Source organism: Penaeus chinensis, chromosome 9 (assembly GCF_019202785.1).
Source record: "Penaeus chinensis breed Huanghai No. 1 chromosome 9, ASM1920278v2, whole genome shotgun sequence".
In the NCBI taxonomy this organism is placed as follows: domain Eukaryota; kingdom Metazoa; phylum Arthropoda; class Malacostraca; order Decapoda; family Penaeidae; genus Penaeus; species Penaeus chinensis.
The window spans coordinates 23,884,284-23,899,148 of NC_061827.1; the positions used below are offsets into that span (position 1 = coordinate 23,884,284).

Below are 14,865 nucleotides of genomic sequence, written 5' to 3' on the forward strand. Positions count from 1 at the left end.
AAAAAAATAGATACCGAAGTATTAAAATTACCATAGTGATTTAACGACAAAGTGCTTTTATATTTGAGATGATCTTTAAAAGAAAAGTTTTTCATTATTATCGATATCATGTTGAGGTTGGATTCCATTATTATAAATTTGTTAAAAAGTTATCAATGCATTAATAGTTGTAATAAAATCTGATTTTGAAGAAAAAGCTCGTAAATGCTTTATGACGATCAAAATATTCTCAGATGGGGAAAATGTATAACTAACTTTTCCTATTACACTAATGTGCTTTTAGCAAATGCGAAGGTAAACAAATCGAAAAAGACTAAATTTATAAATACACAAATAAAATATAATCATTAATGAGATTTAAATACGAGATATTGTAAGCTCTTGACTCTCAGCCAGTAACAAACAAAAATAAAGAGATAAGAAATAAGAAAAACGTACACAAATAATGTAAAATAAAGTAGTTAACATATAGAAGTATTTAACTTCACATTAAGCAGAAGTCAGGCGGGTTACAACACATTGCAGAAGTGGTAAATATTCCTCCTTCTAGTCTAAAACCCTATAAAAAGAAGGAAGAGGAGAAGGTATTCCTCCCTCTGCTCCTTTGGAAATTCTGAGCAACAGGCAAGTTAATCGACGTGTTTTAAATCGGATCGTAGGTAGGCCTGAATTAAATCGGTATGATTGGATATAGAATTTAAAGGAAATATTGGATCACATGCTGCTATGTATCGAGACTAATATATTTGTTTTCATAAATACTTAAGCATAATTTGACATTCCTACATAAGTATTTTTGAAGTGAAAAGATAGGAACATGTGTGGATTACATTGCTCGTTTCTAGTCAGAGATCCAGGTAAAGAGCACATTTGGGTTGGCATCAAGAAGTGGAAATAAATTATAAAATTATTGGGAATTTCATTATATTCATCCGTCAGTAAGGGGTCAAAGTACTTAATGTGCTGGTATTTTTTTTTTTTTTTTAAATTACAAGCACAACATTGTGGAAGCTTCAAATAAAATGGAAGATGTACCTGACTACTCTGTAACTTATATTGTTTATACACACCATTCTTCACTTTGCAAGGCTGTGGAAAGTATAAAAGTATTTCTTATATTCATTTAAAATATTTTTTTATTATTACATATATTATACTTCATATAAAATACAGATGTTGTTTATTTCGATATCACTGTATCCACCACGAGTGAGTTCCGTGTTGAAATCAAACAACTGTACAATTCCAATGATCATGGACATTTACTTTACTGATTTACTGATTGAGGTATATCAAGAAATTAGGATACACTGCATTTTCTTTGATATTTTTGTATTTGTTTTGTCATATCGTTGACGTACAGAATGATGTTGAAGACATTCATCCTACCGAAAAATGGCCTTAAGCAAAGTAAACTTGAAAAGGAAATTTTTCATAATACCTTTGCATAATTGATCGCAACGATTCTGGTATTGATGGATTTCTCTCGGCCTATAGTACACTTATATGTAGGAATTATGCTGTGGAATCCCCCTAGGTAATTTTTCACAATACTTTTGCATAACTGATTGCAACTATTTTGATATAAATGAATTCTTCTCACCCTCTTGTGCACATGTATGTAGGTATCATGCTGTGGAACCCCCAAATTCCAATATTCTTGGCCCTGATAACAGGGGAGGGCATGAAGGGTACCAGAGAAATGACAGGGCAAACTGCAAAAACTGCTGAATGCAGAGGGTGCAGCCCCCAGCAACCATCCATGGGGGGCTGCTGTCCAGGAATACAAAGAATCTTCCACGTAAGTATGGCAGGAAAGACTGTCAGACAGACTCAGCATCAGGCACTCCTGCATATCGGTCCTATGCTCTACCTGCTGTGAATATGTGGAGGATTCTTTGTTATCTTAGGCAGGGGTTGGAGGGTGGCAGCCCCCCAAGAAGGGGTCCACAGGGGGCATAGCTAACTTCATTAGACAATACAATACTGATTCTATGTATGTTATTTATATTTTACCCTGCAATTTCTCTGGTACCTTTCAAGCCTTCTCCTGCTGTTGGGGCCAAGATTTTTGCTAATGGGGTGGTGAGGGGTTCTGTGGCATAATTTTGATATATTTGGATAGTAGAGGGTGAGAGGAATCCATGGAGATGAGAATCATTGCAATTGGTTATAGGAAGGTATTCTGAAAAATTATCACTGAAAATTTGAGGGTTAAAAGTTGTAGTTTTTGGTACCATAAAAATAATTTGCAGACATAATGGTAATGCCACAAATTAAGGGAAAATATTGCAGAAAGTGTCACGCACAGCCAAACTGTGCTTGGTGCTCCAGAGTTCAGCTCTGTCTTGCTCTATCTCCAGTCTTACCAGTTTCTCAATTTTTTTTATCACATATAAACCAAACAGTAAAGTATGGTTTGTATAAGTTAATTGTATATTCAAATTATTATATAACAGAAGAGGGTGAAAGGGAAATGTGCATATTTTCTGAAAAGGAAGCAGGTATTCTTCATTCCCATGTTATGAACATATAATCTTTTCAGAGTGATAAGGAATCATGGTCATAAGTTGCAACACAGGCTGTGGGAAAAATGCTGTATTAAAGGTATACTTTGTAGATGTTTTTAATGTCTTTATTTTTCTAAATGTTGATTGATATTTTGTGCTATACAATGTATACAATTGAATATGAGTCCTGGATGTCACTGATTATTGTATCCTTTGTCTCTTTGCAGCGTCCCAAAACAGGTGATGCGTTGTGTAAAGAATGCTTTTTCTGGGCCTTTGAGGAGGAAGTTCACCACACAATCACAGCAGCAAAACTCTTCAATCCAGGAGACTATGTAGCCATTGCAGCCTCAGGTAAATGTAATAAAATTCATGATTTTTCAGGAATAGGTGTCAGTATCAAAATCCAAGGGTGTTGATAAGAATTATGATTGTCATTAACCGTATATGTTATTTCAATTGTTCTTATTGAAGAAATAGGACAAAAGTAAAAATTTATCTTGTCTTATGGTTGTTAAAGAGATTTTAACAGCCCCAGGAAGTATACCTTTTTTTTCCTTTCTTTCCTTTTTTAAGAAAAGGATTTCCAATGACTATGACAATCCATTTGAAACTTAACTGTGGGAGGAAATTGGCTATTTAGGATTTCAATATACTTTTAAATTCTGCTATTATGATTTTTAGTATTAAATCTTGATTCTGTGTTTGTTAGCAGTCAGCAAGCATCATATTTATATCTTGTTTCAGGAGGAAAAGATTCAACCGTTCTGGCATATGTTATGAAGTTATTAAATGAGCGTTATAATTATGGACTGAAGTTAGTTCTCCTGTCCATTGATGAGGGGATTACAGGTGAGTCAGTGAACGCTTGTACAGAGGTTAACCATCTGACAAATGGCCAAGATAACTCATCTTGTAAATATTTAAAGTGGATTTATGAGTACATTTTATGAGTTTTGAAACAAGTTGATAAAGCATAATGTATGATCTTTTGCAATTTTGTAAATTGTTTTTATTTTGAGCATCTTTTTTTATTTTTTATTATTATTCATATCTCAAAAGTACGTTTTCAAAATGTCAGGTTGATTAATCAGCTTTTACCCTGAACATTACATCCTGCTTATATATTTTTGAAACCAGTTGTGTGTTTTGTAGAGTGATAAACTTTTAAAGTAATTTTTTAAAGGTTACCGAGACGACAGTTTAGAGACAGTTAAGCGGAATGAGCAGCAGTATGGAATCCCCCTCAAGATAATGTCGTATGAGGAACTGTATGGGTGGACAATGGACCGCATTGTTGAAAAGGTTAGATGTCTTTTGTGTAGTGTATGGTTTAGTGAATTTCAATATGGTGCCAGTAATTGTTTTATTTTGTTTTAGTTAAGTCTGCTTCATTTTCTTATTTTGTTGTTGATGATGTGAGAATTTGTTCTTGTTTTTTTTATTTTGTTATTTTAATTGTTGCTCATGTCTGTCTGTCTGTCTATATATGTGTGTAGGTTCTATTTATCTTTATATATATATATATATATATATATATATATATATATATGTATGGGGAAATAATTGTTTGAAATATTTTGCTATTGCTTTTAATATACAAAATGTAAAAAAAATATATATTGTCATATGGATGTTGAAAAATGCATAAACAGATAATCAACAATATAATTCATAATTATTTTATTAGATGATAATTAATCACAAGACACTAACCATTTAATTTTTATTTATTAGGTGCTATTAGAAATTTTTGAATACCAGCTGTGTCAAGTAACGGTTGTTCCATACCTCATCTGTTTCATTATTTTAGGTTGGACGCAAGAACAACTGCACCTTTTGTGGTGTGTTCAGGAGGCAGGCGCTTGACCGCGGGGCGACCCTGTTACAGGTGGACAAGATTGTGACAGGGCACAATGCTGACGATATAGCGGAAACAGTCTTGATGAACATTCTACGAGGAGACATTGCCAGGCTTCAGCGGTGCACTGCCATTGTTACTGTAAGTGTTGATTGTGGTGGTACTCATCTGCTTTTTTTTCTGTCTCTCTGTCTATCCCTTTGTCTTTGTCTCTCCATCTTTGTCTCTGCCTCTTTCTCTTTCTCTTCGTTTTAACCTTTCTCTTTTTTCTCTTCTCTTTTCTTTTCTTCTCTTTTCTCTTTCTCCCTCTCCCTTTTTGTGTATTGTTGTTAAGCATAGCAGGTAGGGGCCTGAAGTCTATGAGCTGCTTCTATCACCAATGTGTTGTGTATTTTTCCTATGTTACTCTTTTATTCTATATATGCCATCATTTTTTCCTCACTTGAGGCTAGGTGCAAGTATTTTTAAGTATATATGTATATGTACACATATGTATATGTATACATATGTATTTGTATCAAAATGTATGTATATATATATGTATGTGTATGCATATGTTTATGTATACATATGTATATTCATACATATATTTATATATGTATGCGTATATGTATGTATATATAAAGATATATATGTATATGTATATAAATGTATGTATATAATGTATATGTATGTATGTGAATATATGTATTTATATGTATATATATGTATGCATCTATATATATGCATATGTATATATATGTATGCATCTATATATATGCATATGTATAGATATAAATAATATTTATAATATTTATGTGTAGATAAAATATATGTATATATGTAATATATAATATATTCATGTATATATAAAATATATGTATATATTTATATGTAATATATATTTATATTTATATATATATGTTTATGTATATATGTATATATAAATATGTATAAATTAAATATATGTATATATGTATATGTATATATACATGTATATGTATATGTATATATACATGTATATGTGTATATATATGCATATGTATATACATAAATGTATATGTATATATACACATTTATATGTATATATATACACATGTATATGTATATATATACATGTATATGTATATATATACATGTATATGTATATATACACATGTATATGTATATATACATGTATATGTATATATACATGTATATGTATATATACATGTATATGTATATATACATGTATATGTATATACACATGTATATGTATATATACATGTATATGTATATATACATGTATATGTATATATACATGTATATGTATATATACATGTATATGTATATATACATGTATATGTATATATATGTGTATATGTATATATATGTGTATATGTATATATACACATGTGCATATGTATATATACACATGTGTATATGTATATATACACATGTGTATATGTATATATACACATGTGTATATGTATATATACTCATGTGTATATGTATATATACACATGTGTATATGTATATATACACATGTGTATATGTATATATACACATGTGTATATGTATATATACACATGTGTATATGTATATATACACATGTGTATATGTATATATGCACATGTGTATATGTATATATACATGTGTATATGTATATATACATGTATATGTGTATATATACATGTATATGCGTATATATACATGTATATGCGTATATATACATGTATATGCATATATATACATGTATATGCATATATATACATATATATGCATATATATACATGTATATGCATATATATACATGTATATGCATATATATACATGTATATGCATATATATACATGTATATGTATATATATACATGTATATGTATATATATACATGTATATGTATATATATACATGTATATGTATATATATACATGTATATGTATATATACATGTATATGTATATATACATGTATATGTATATATACATGTATATGTATATATACATGTATATGTATATATACATGTATATGTATATATACATGTATATGTATATATACATGTATATGTATATATACATGTATATTGTATATATACATGTATATGTATATATACATGTATATATATATACATGTAAATGTATATATATACATGTATATGTATATATATATACATGTATATGTATATATATATACACATGTATATGTATATATATACACATGTATATGTATATATACACATGTATATGTATATATATACACATGTATATGTATATATATACACATGTATATGTATATATATACACATGTATATGTATATATATACACATGTATATGTATATATATACACATGTATATGTATATATATACACATGTATATGTATATATATACACATGTATATGTATATATATACACATGTATATGTATATATATACACATGTATATGTATATATATACACATAGGTATATGTATATATATACACAGGTATATGTATATATATACACATGTATATGTATATATATACACATGTATATGTATATATATACACATGTATATGTATATATATACATGTATATGTATATATATACATGTATATGTATATATAACATGTATATGTATATATACACATGTATATGTATATACACACATGTATATGTATATATACACATGTGTATGTATATATACACATGTGTATGTATATATACACATGTGTATGTATATATACACATGTGTATGTATATATACACATGTATATGTATATATACACATGTGTATGTATATATACACATGTGTATGTATATATACACATGTGTATGTATATATACACATGTGTATGTATATATACACAGGTGTATGTATATATACACATGTGTATGTATATATACACATGTGTATGTATATATACACATGTGTATGTATATATACATGTATATGTATATGTATATATACATGTATATGTATATATACATGTATATGTATATATACACATGTATATGTATATATACACATGTATATGTATATATACATGTATATGTATATGTATATGTATATATACATGTATATGTATATGTATATATACATGTATATGTATAAGTATATATACATGTATTGTATAGGTATATATACATGTATTGTATAAGTATATATACATGTATTGTATAAGTATATATACATGTATTGTATAAGTATATATACATGTATTGTATAAGTATATATACATAGACATGTATATGTATATAGATAGACATGTATATGTATATATACATGTGTATGTATATATACATGTATATGTATATATACATGTATATGTATATATACATGTATATGTATATATACATGTATATGTATATATACATGTATATGTATATGTATATATACATGTATATGTATATGTATATATATACATGTATATGTATAAGTATATACACATGTATTGTATAAGTATATATACATAGACATGTATATGTATATACATAGACATATATATGTATATATACATAGACATGTATATGTATATATATATAGACATGTATATGTATATATACATAGACATGTATATGTATATATACATATAAATGAATATGTATATACACACATGAATATGTATATATACACATGAATATGTATATATATACACATGAATATATATATATATATTTATGTATATATAATTATATATTTATATATATATTTGTATATATTCATGAATATATTTATGTATATATTTATATATATTTATATATATATTTATATATATTTATATATATATTCATTTATATATTCATTTATATATTCATATATGAATTTATATATATATTTATATATATTTATTTATATATATATATATTTATTTATTTATATATTTATATATATATATTTATTTATATATCTATATATTTATTCATATACATATATATGGATACATATATATACATATATATATGTATACATATATATATACATATACATACATATACATATACATACTTATACATATATATACATATATATATACAACAAATATATATATGCAAATATATATGCATATATGTTTATGTATGTATATATATGTATGTATATATGTATATATACTTTTATATATGTATATGTATATATATGTATATGTATATATATGTGTATATGTATATGTATATGTATGTATATATATGTGTATATGTATATGTATATGTATATATGTATATGTGTATATGTATATATATGTATATATATGTATAAATATGTATATGTATATATATGTATAAATATGTATATGTATATACATGTATATATATGTGTACATGTGTATATATATGCATATTTATGTATATATATATGCATATATATGCATATATATGTATATGCATATATATATATATGTATATGCATATATATGTATATGAATGTGTATATGTATGTATATGCATGTGTATATGTATGTATATGCATGTATATATGTATGTATGTGCATATATATATGTATATATATATATATATATGCAAGTGTATATGCATGTATATATGTATGTTTATGCACATATATATGTATATATATATGTATATATATATGCATATATATATACACATATGCATATGTGTATACATATATACATATATGTATACATGTGTACATATATGTATACATATATACATATATGTTTTCATATATACATATATGTATACATATACATATATATATCAGTCAGTCAATCAATCTGTCTATCTATGTATATATATGTATATGTTTATGCATATATACATGTACATGTTTTATTGGGTGGCAAATGATTGATGTAACCACAATTTATTTTCTTTTTTTCCTGCTGCACAGGGTAATGACGACACCATTGCAAGGTCAAAGCCTTTCAAGTACACCTATGAAAAAGAGATTGTGATGTATGCCTACTTCAAGAAATTAGACTATTTTTCCACAGAATGCATTTACTCCCCAAATGCTTACCGAGGTCACGCACGAGCTTATCTCAAGGACCTGGAAAAGATCAGGGCTACGGCTGTCATTGATGTGATCCACTCAGGTAAGAGATGGGTGGCTGGTGTAAGTGCAAGGGTTAATATTTCACAGCTACTGTTCACAAAAAAAAAGTGAATGAAAGTTAATAATTTTGCAGAGCAAGATCAATTCTTATTCATCATATGTGTTTTGAACTATTGTTACAATAAACTAATCTGATGTTTTATATTAAAACTGACACTGGAACTTGGTCCATTTTTTACATTGTCTGTATTTTGTTTTGTTTTGTAGAATTGTGCTATGATCTTTTTAAAAATAGACACAGATATACAAACAGTATATGTTGCAGTGTTCATGCATTTTATTGTTTTTTTTTCCATTCTCATGCATTATGCTCTGCCAATTTGATGACAGACATAGATAACTCAAATGCCAATACGTTTTACTTAAAAACATGATAAATTGTCTTGCTGTATGTGCATTTCTATGAGCATTTGTCTTCTGTAGAAGTTAGGAATTGAGTGCCTTGGTTATGTGATTATCAGATTTTTTTTATACTCTTTTTTTTTTTTTTCCTGTGTTTAGTGTCACTGTCAACATATGTTTCTTCATACCTTATCTGTAGGTCTTTGTGTGACTGCAAATAATTTATAAGAATCATAACCATTTTTTTAGCTAACTAGCATTATGGTAGCTTGGGTGATAGTATCCCACTATCAGTTTATTTTTAAAATGTGATGATAACCTAATCAAGGTAAGTAAAAGGGATTTTTCACTGTCTATTTCCAAATATCAAGGAAAAGGGCAAACACGTGAGATAGGCAGTATTAGTAATAGACAGTTGGTAAAACTGTGTAAAGACTTCTATTTTTTTTTTTTGATATATAGTCTTGCAGACATTGCTTGAATACATAAACAGACAATTTCAAGATATGTAATGTATATGAAAAAAAAGAGAAAAAATAAAAAAGTAGAGGTAGGCAGTAGGTATATAAAAACAAGTTTTCTGCATTTGTGAAATGTTTTTCTTAAATTTTTCTTCTCTAGGAGAATGCCTCTCTGTGCGTGAAGGAGTTAAACTACCTACCCAGTCAACATGTGAACGGTGTGGTCACGTGTCTTCACAGCCAGTATGCAAGGCTTGTGTTCTACTGGAAGGGCTTAACAAAGGACGACCCAGGTTAGGCATTGGCAAGTCGTCCAAGGTCCAGGAACGACTTGGAGAGAACCACAAGAAAGAAAAGGAGAAGAAGGGTTCTAAGCATATCCCCAATGGTGTGGCTGCAGAAGGGCATGCGGAGATCAAGAGTTTAGATTTCTAGGGGAACTTCTGTTTTATGTTATTTGTTAATTCATGCATCGGCATGATTAATTTTTTAGAAAATATATTATTGTAAGGAGTGATGTTTGAATATATTTTATCTTATAAGTGTATTTTGATAACCTTTTAAAGTGAGATACCCAAGACTATCTACCCATCCATATGTCCAGGGCAGTCCTGAGGTTTCAGTCATCCTAAAGTCAAAACTTAAGATTAAGATGGGCCATGGGTGCCTAAAAAAACCTTCATTCTCACATCATTGCATAAGTGAAGGAGACTTATTGGCTAAAGGTAAGTGAAGATCATACCAAAGGTGGCTCAGAGAGTGTATATGCTTAGAAAAAAAGGCTTTGATTTCATTTGATTAAAAAGCATTAAGTTTCAATGTTGATGACTGATTCTGAGGAGAACGCATTCATCTGACCAGTGGCATGTAAAAGACTATGTGGCTAAAGGACGAGAAATCAGACCAAGAAATAAATTGCTTCCACCATCTGAACTGGTCCTTTCCCTCACTGTTGGTTGCTCTGGCAGTAAATCAGATTAAACAAAATAACCCCAATCTCTATCGAGGAGTGATATGTACATGATAGTAAGCAGTTCCTTGCTACAAATCACATATAGACTGACAGACATTAAATACCTAATTACCTGCAGAATGCAACAAATCTGGTGAATGGCAGTGTCTTGGTGCAATTAGAGAATAAAAGGAAATTAGTTGTTTTCAGATAGTTATTTGTTGAAAGAAAATTGTTTACACCCTGTCATCAATTACCTGTGATGGTGTGTGAACAAGAGCAGCCAAACGGATTGACTGCATTGTACTGTCACTAGGGGCGTCTCAAGCAGTGCAGTCTCTGACAAATACTTTAATGTTTTTAACTATTCATCTTATTCTAATATATTCATCCTACTGAAGTGCAGGAGACACTGAAAAAAAATTCCAGGAGTGAAGTTTGAAGAGATATAAATGCATAGACTGTCAGTTCCAAGTGAAATTTTAAGGGATAGTCATATTTGAACAGATTGCTATCTTTCTACATAGAAATTTAAACATTTTAAGTATAAAGAGTCCTATTGAACATATCTAAATGTTATTCGGACCTGAGAGAGAGAGAGAGAGAGAGAGAGAGAGAGAGAGAGAGAGAGAGAGAGAGAGTGTGAGAGTGAGAGTCATTCAGGAATTACCCCCCTCACCCCTAAATCTCTTGCTAGTTGTGTCATGGGAGATGGGGGGGGGGGGGGGCTTAGGAGGCTGAGACAGGCCCAATGCAGGGATCACCCCTACCTTGGACTTCAGCCCTCAATCTCAACTAATTTTGCATGGTCTTATCTTCTCATCCTTTCCTTTACTGTCTTCTTCATCCCCTTCTGTCCATTTATCCTGATCGTTAACTCATTTTTACCCTTTTCGCCTCAATACCTTACCATAGTGCTATATGATCTTTGATGTCTTGCACATGTATTTGATTTGACCCTTTTTGTTAACCAGGAACTAACCCACAACCCTGCTGTGTCCACTCCCACGGCTGCTCTCAGTCCTCCGGCCTCAAAATCCAAGACGAGAAAGACGTAACAGGTCCACAATTGCTGCTAGCATTGCGTCAAAAAATCAAATATATACTCAGATGTTTTTTGACATACCGATTATCATGTTGCTGCAGTCAACGGGAGGTGAAAGATAACCAATAAATAAAGATGCTACGGCTAGCAAAGTCACTGCATTTTTGGCGGCACAGTAAACAGGGAAAGTGGATTGTGTGTTGCTTTATGCTGCACACAAAGCGCCGTTACGAGTGCCCTAGTACTTTCTCCAGACGGAAGTTGGGTTTGTAGCATATACATACACGTTGTACACATACACATAGACGCACACGCGCACACACACACACACACACACACACACATACACACACACACACACACACACACACACACACACACACACACACACACACACACACACACACACACACACACACACACACACACACGCACGCGCACACACACGCACACACACACGTGCGTGCATGCGTGCGTGCGTGCGTATGTATAGATACAAATATACTTATATTGATATATATATAAATATATATACATATACATACATAAACATATATACATATACATATACATATACATATACATACACACACACACACGTATATATGTATATATGTGTGTGTGTGTGTGTGTGTGTGTGTGTGTGTGTGTGTGTGTGTGTGTGTGTGTGTGTGTGTGTGTGTGTGTGTGTGTGTGCACATAAATGCGTAAGTGCATACACAAACACAAACACACACACGCACACACAAGTATATACATATACGTAAATAAATACATATACATATATATACACATATAGATACACACATATGTATATACATTTACATGTTTATATATATATATATGTATATATGTGTACATATATATACATATGTATATATAAACATGTATATGTATACACATATGTATGTATGTATATATGTGTGTGTGTGTGTGTGTGTGTGTGTGTGTGTGTGTGTGTGTGTGTGTGTGTGTGTGTGTGTGTGTGTGTGTGTGTGTGTGTGTATGTGTATGTGTATGTGTGTGTGTGTGTGTGTACATATATATAAATATATATATATATATATAAGAATTTTATATCCAACCAGTGACACTAATGTAACTTTTTCACATGCAAAATAAAAATAGTCTTACACAATTACTGTTGTCAGTGTCGGGGAAATCTTCAAAATTGTAAAGCGTACAGTTTCCAAAATTTCTTGAAACTTGAAACTTAAATAACTTTATTCTAAAAGTAGGCCTACAGCTTGGGTATTGCCACCACCACACGGGGTTTTGTGTTTTAAGGAAACCCCGAGAAAACCCAATTGTGAACCCAATTTATTCCCTGTGAGTGTGTGTACTTAAAGCTACAGCCGTCGTAGAAACAGTTTTAACCTATTTCTTTTATTCTATAATCAATTAATAATAAACAGGGGGCATATCACAATGTAAATCTTCGCAATACATGAAAAAAACACGTACTATTTTTTTTTTACTAATTTAATTAAATTCTAAATCAATAACAATCATAAAGATAAATAAATAAATTAATAAATATGAAAACAGAAGTGAGACGGGATCGAGATGCTCCCCTGTATTTACCTCGGACGAACAGGTGATCAATCCTTCCCTTCTAACTCACGATTTTCTTCCTTTCTTACACGTTACTTTGATCCATAGGTCCATTCCCAATTTCTTCCTTGGTGCACTCAGAATGGTCTCCTTCGACTAATCCCATCGCTGTATCTACGCTTCATAAAATATGAGGAAAACATATTAGGTTGAAGGAATCATGGAGGAGAGCGCGAGGAGAGCAAAGACCTGTCTCAAATATCACAGTTCAATGTTTATGGACGAAAATTTTATACTAAATCAATTATCAAGTGTTACAACCTTAAATTTTCGGGTAAAACAAGATTTTCAATACTCATCACTGATCATTTGTGGGAGTTGGAGAGCAGACCCGTCTGAAGAACGGTTATGAATACCTGCTTACTCCCTTCCCAACCATTGAATTGTGAAAATGTAAACAAAACAACCATTTATAGATAATAACGATTATTTACTCTATTAGCTCTAATATCCCTTCAATATAAAAATACGTAGTTAAACATTTCGGTGAGTTTGGCAATTTTACGTGGTCCAAACTTCATTGCAATTATAACCAATGCACATTTTAAATGTCGAATCAATATCGATCTCCACACAAACACACACACACACACACACACACACACACACACACACACACACACACACACACACACACACACACACACACACACACACACACACACACAGATATGTAAATGTATATATACACATATACACATAAATATACGTACCTAATCACAAATGTCGACAAATGTAGAAAAGTTATAAGTGAGAATGAATGAATGTAATTGACCGGTTTCAATTTTATCTTAGAAACACCCACCCACCCACCCACCCACACCCACACACACACACACACACACACACACACACACACACACACACACACACATATGTATTTATATATATGTATACATACATATACAGATATATGTATATATAATATATATATATATATTTGTATATAATGTATATGTATAAATATACATATATATATGTACAGATATATATATATATATATATATATATATGTATATATTTTACACACACACACACACATACATATATATATTTGTTTAAATATGTA

At 30.0% G+C, this 14,865-nt stretch overlaps 1 protein-coding gene across 5 annotated transcripts; it reads left to right on the forward strand.

The window, feature by feature from the left end:
• The first annotated feature begins 454 nt into the window (after window positions 1–454).
• LOC125028877 (cytoplasmic tRNA 2-thiolation protein 1-like) lies at window positions 455–10,727 on the forward strand. Of its 5 annotated transcripts, none has more exons than XM_047618452.1 (8): window positions 455–530; window positions 2,546–2,607; window positions 2,738–2,864; window positions 3,258–3,362; window positions 3,697–3,815; window positions 4,324–4,512; window positions 9,158–9,362; window positions 10,346–10,727. In XM_047618452.1, the coding sequence occupies exons 2-8, from the start codon at window positions 2,560–2,562 to the stop codon at window positions 10,618–10,620; spliced, it is 1,068 nt and encodes a 355-aa protein (XP_047474408.1). In that variant the 5' UTR covers window positions 455–530; window positions 2,546–2,559; the 3' UTR covers window positions 10,621–10,727. The 5 variants fall into 5 exon arrangements, with proteins under 5 accessions (XP_047474408.1, XP_047474407.1, XP_047474409.1 ...); XM_047618451.1 differs by having other exon boundaries at window positions 484–624; XM_047618453.1 differs by having other exon boundaries at window positions 525–659.
• Window positions 10,728–14,865: the final 4,138 nt, after the last annotated feature.

Coding starts and splice junctions, on each gene's coding strand:
- LOC125028877 (XM_047618452.1), top strand. CDS start 2,560: ATGGTCATAAGTTGCAACACAGGCTGTGGGAAAAATGCTGTATTAAAG. Junction 3,363..3,696: donor CATTGATGAGGGGATTACAG/GTGAGTCAGTGA, acceptor AATTTTTTAAAG/GTTACCGAGACGACAGTTTA. Junction 9,363..10,345: donor CATTGATGTGATCCACTCAG/GTAAGAGATGGG, acceptor TTTCTTCTCTAG/GAGAATGCCTCTCTGTGCGT.